The sequence below is a fragment of the Austrofundulus limnaeus genome, unplaced genomic scaffold (genome assembly GCF_001266775.1).
Source record: "Austrofundulus limnaeus strain Quisiro unplaced genomic scaffold, Austrofundulus_limnaeus-1.0 Scaffold157, whole genome shotgun sequence".
NCBI classification, from domain to species: Eukaryota; Metazoa; Chordata; class Actinopteri; order Cyprinodontiformes; family Rivulidae; genus Austrofundulus; species Austrofundulus limnaeus.
Genome location: NW_013952559.1, coordinates 280,048 through 284,042, shown reverse-complemented (window position 1 = coordinate 284,042; position 3,995 = coordinate 280,048). Strand labels below are relative to the sequence as shown.

The window sequence follows — 3,995 nt, the reverse complement described above, 5'->3', positions numbered from 1 at the left end:
ACACACACACACACACACACACACACACACACACACACACACACACACACGCAATCATGCACAGGATAAACTGTACAACCAAAACACAGCCATGCTACAGGTACGGTAGGATTAATTATAATACAGAATATATCAAACATATAATCACAAATACAGAAAATATCGACACAGCAGAGGAGGCGAGGACACGAGGAGGAGGAGGAGGCAGAATATGCGCACAAAGATGAGGGCGTCACACATTCCCAATTTGGACACTGAATGCAAATTATTCATCAAATAAAGTGCGACAAATGCTAACGGACTTTCAACCTGATCGTTTGTTTTTTTTCTGTTACGTACTCAAACTTTTTGGAACAAAGTGAGTCTGACGTCGTTTGGCAACATTTTTAAAAATAATAAATTGTAAACTCAGGGTCCGCTCTCACATGTTCAACTGATGTAAACTTTAATAGAAACTGAAATCAGTCCTTCACTTCCAGCAAAATGATGCAATAAAAAAAGAGGAAACCCGTCTGAAAGTTTAGAGAGCAGATTTGGAAAATTATGTTTTAATTTTTGGATTGTTGTTTGGCGTGACGTGGCGACACGACAGCTCAACCAGCGTTACCTTCAGAATGACTCAGCAGTTTGACTCTACGCCTCAAAAACAGGTGCAGTTTGTTAAAAACCCTCTCAGATCAAAGACTGGGTACACGTGTAGCTTTCATTCATCACAGTGATGCAAACATTTCAGGTCTTAGCACAGAGTGGAAACCAACCAATACCTTCATGTCTTTAGTGGGTTGTTCTGTTTGGGAGGAAATATTAACTCTTTTTATGCATAAATAAGGTCACCAAGAGAACGCTGGAACTAAAATGAAGCCAGAATGTTTGAGGAAACACCCTGACACGATGCAAAACAAGGAAGTTTAGCTTTAGAGGAACAACTTGTTTCATACGCTCCTCTTAAACATCAGTGACTCCTCCTGTGAGACGAATGGACCTCATGTCTTCTGCCAACTGACTGAATGAGTGACTGAAGGAACTCCTTCATGCCTGAGTGTGAACTGAGATTATTCTGTTAGTGCTTCTGGTTGCAGAGAGAGGGGAGGGGTGGGGGGGTCAAGCAGAGAGTTCCTGTCTTTGCAGCAAAGCCAAAAATCACAGTCTCATTTTCACAAACAGTGGCCTGAACCACCGAGTCTGCATTCACTCGTTCACAAGTCAGCAGAGCCGTGACTCAAATAAGAAGTGTTTCAAACGAGCTTCTTGTCTTTTTTTTCTCTCAGATTCTCTGGGAACTGAAACCCAGAYGTCGTGTCTTTCTTCATGTCGATCTGATTGTTTTGTTTCAGGCCAGTTTCAGCGTGCTGACGGGGAAGGTGGGCACCGTCACCATGGTGACGGGGTTGAGGACGGTGGCCTGTCCCACCAGCTGAGGGTGCGGGGCCAGCACCGCCGTGGGTTTGCCCTGGCTCACCACGGCCGCGCTGCTCACCTGGGCGCTGCCGGCGTTGGGTTGAGGGCCGGCCTGGATGTGGGGCAGCGGGTGGTGGGTGAAGGTGTGGGTGATGTGGCCCACCATGGTGGGCTGGGAGACGGGCACGCCCTGGGGGTAAAGAGTCGGGAGGTGGGAGGTTAGGTGGGCCACCGGGTGGACGGTGATGTGTCCGATGGGCTGTGCGGTGAGTTGTTGGTGGGGCGCGGGGCTGGAAGGGGCGGGGCCGGGCGAGGGGGCGATGTGTGTCAGGTGTTTGTGACTGGCTGCTAGAGAGTGACTGACAGCCTGGATGACTGACGGGTGGGACACGGTGGCGTGGGCTATGACGGTAGGCTGGACCTGCACGGCTGGCGGCGGGTGCGGCGCAGGAGGGGGCGGGCCCGGTGGAGGGGCGGGGGCGATGGCTTGAGGAAGKGGAGGAGCAGAGGGGGCCGGGGTGGTGAGGACTCCAGAAAGAGGCAGCGCAGCGTGCTGGATCGATAAGTGTGAAGTGAGGAGGGGCGGAGCTTGTAGGATGGTGGGTGCTGGTTTGAGGAGGGGTGTGGAAGCAGRAGGAGCAGCAGCTTCATCGTCTACGTCCTGCTCATAGTTCTCTTCTCCTTCTGCAGATCAGAAAGAACAATTTTAGTAACGGTGATACTAAACATTTATACTAACACTACTACTTCACAATAAGGGTGATTAAAGCTCCATACAAACTGCATCATTGTGTTCGCTGCTTTGGGTTTACCGGACCATGGAGGAAGATAAAACAGACATTTTGCTCAGAGGAATTTGTCTGTCAAAAACTGTGGAGCTTCAACCAGGACGGATAATGGTAGATATCTGAGTTTTTCCTTTTCTTTTTCCATATTTTGTAGACTCCAGTKGAAAGAAACCCTATGGGGTGCTGTTTGTAAAGTTACACAGTCAAAAATTACCACCAATGTTTTTGTTTTATTTAGCCTTTTATAAGAAAAAAAGAACAGATTTATTTTTCAAAGTCAGTTTTTCACCATATGATTCATACATTTATAAATGTCATAGTTTATCAACTAAATATTTAACTTACAAATTAAATATTTAGTTAACAAGCTAAATATTTAACTTGTGACTTAATTAGTTTTGAGCTAAACATTTAGCTTGAAACTTAAACATTTAGCTAGCTACCTAAATATTTAGGTTGCAACTTTAATGTTTAGCTAGCAAGTTACATATTTAGCTGTCCACCTAAATATTTAACTTAAATATTTAGCTAGCCACCAAAATATTGAGGTTGCAACTTAAATATTTAGCTAGCAAGTTAAATATTTAGCCAGCCACCTAAATATTTAACTTAAATATTTAGCTGGATACCTAAATATTTAGGTTGCAACTTAAATATTTAGCTAGCAAGTTAAATATTTAGCCAGCCACCTAAATATTTAACTTAAATATTTAGCTACCAACTGTTCGGGTCACTGTTTGATAAGAACAAGTGGTGGACTTTTATTCCTTTGTCTAAATGTAGGTCTTTGCCTGTTTTCTAACTTCGTAACTTCAGAAAATAAACTTTGCATTAGAAGATGCTTGCATTGAGTTGACGTCCTCATTTTTTTCATGCTTCAAAGAAAAGTCATGTAACATGGTGATTGTGTGCTGGGGAGTGCGCAGCCACACATCATGAGCACGCAAGATCAGACAAAACGCCACGGCAGCTTCCACAAATCGTGTCCTGCTGGCTTTAGTTCCCAACAATGAGGAAAAACTGGGACATTTAATCAGGGTCAGGAAGTAAACAGTGATTGTGTCGCCCCACTAGAAGAAAGGAGGCAGTGCAGTAAGAGATTATTGTTGGCTTTCTAAATCTACACAACCAATTTACTGGATTATCACTATTATTTAGTTTTTTATAAGAACCCCCTTATTGTAAAGTGGTACCCCAATAACAAACTCCATTATGAGAGGTGTCTCTGCTGTAGATAAATGTTTCTGTCGGTCCTTTACCTGAAGCGGTGGACGTGGAGACCTGGTCGTCTTCAGGCTGGATGGTCTGTCGGAGGACTCTATCAATCTCCACGACGTCCATGCACTGGCTGAGCTCGTTCTTCAGCTCAGCGAGCCTCTGCTGCGTGGCGATCTTCTCCCGGGCCAAACGCTCCATCTCGTGCTCGTACTCCTTCTCCTTACGCTTCAGGGTCTGCCGGGGCGAGCAGCAGAGGAGATGCTGAAACACTTACAGGCACACGAGTCAGAACAGCTCGCTTTTCAGTGGCAGGTAACACAAATTCACTAGCAAAGAAAAAAAATGAAAGGGATCCGTACAAATCAAGATGACTTAAGGTTAGCATTAGCTTTGAAATGTTTGAGTGAACATTGTGACACAAAGATATGATCCCCCTGAACACAAGCTATCTTGTGTCTCCTGCTCCACAGAGAGGTATTTACAWAGATTCAATCAGAAATCCTCTAAAACTGTACCCCACCTTTTCTGAATATCTACTTTATTTTCTGTGAGTCCTGTCACAGCACTGTCATATGTGTGTGTGTGTGTGTG

At 44.8% G+C, this 3,995-nt stretch overlaps 1 protein-coding gene across 1 annotated transcript in view; it reads right to left on the bottom strand.

Annotated features, from left to right (window-relative positions):
• Window positions 1-95: 95 nt before the first annotated feature.
• Window positions 96-3,995, bottom strand: part of mntb (MAX network transcriptional repressor b) — a 17,012-nt gene continuing 13,112 nt past the window's right edge. Inside the window, exons 5-6 of the mRNA XM_014016888.1 lie at window positions 3,446-3,638; window positions 96-2,082 (exon numbers count right to left, since the gene is read on the bottom strand). Of these exons, the coding sequence (XP_013872342.1) occupies window positions 1,331-2,082; window positions 3,446-3,638 (945 nt within the window). The 3' untranslated portion in view covers window positions 96-1,330. The remainder of the gene's footprint in view (window positions 2,083-3,445; window positions 3,639-3,995) is intronic.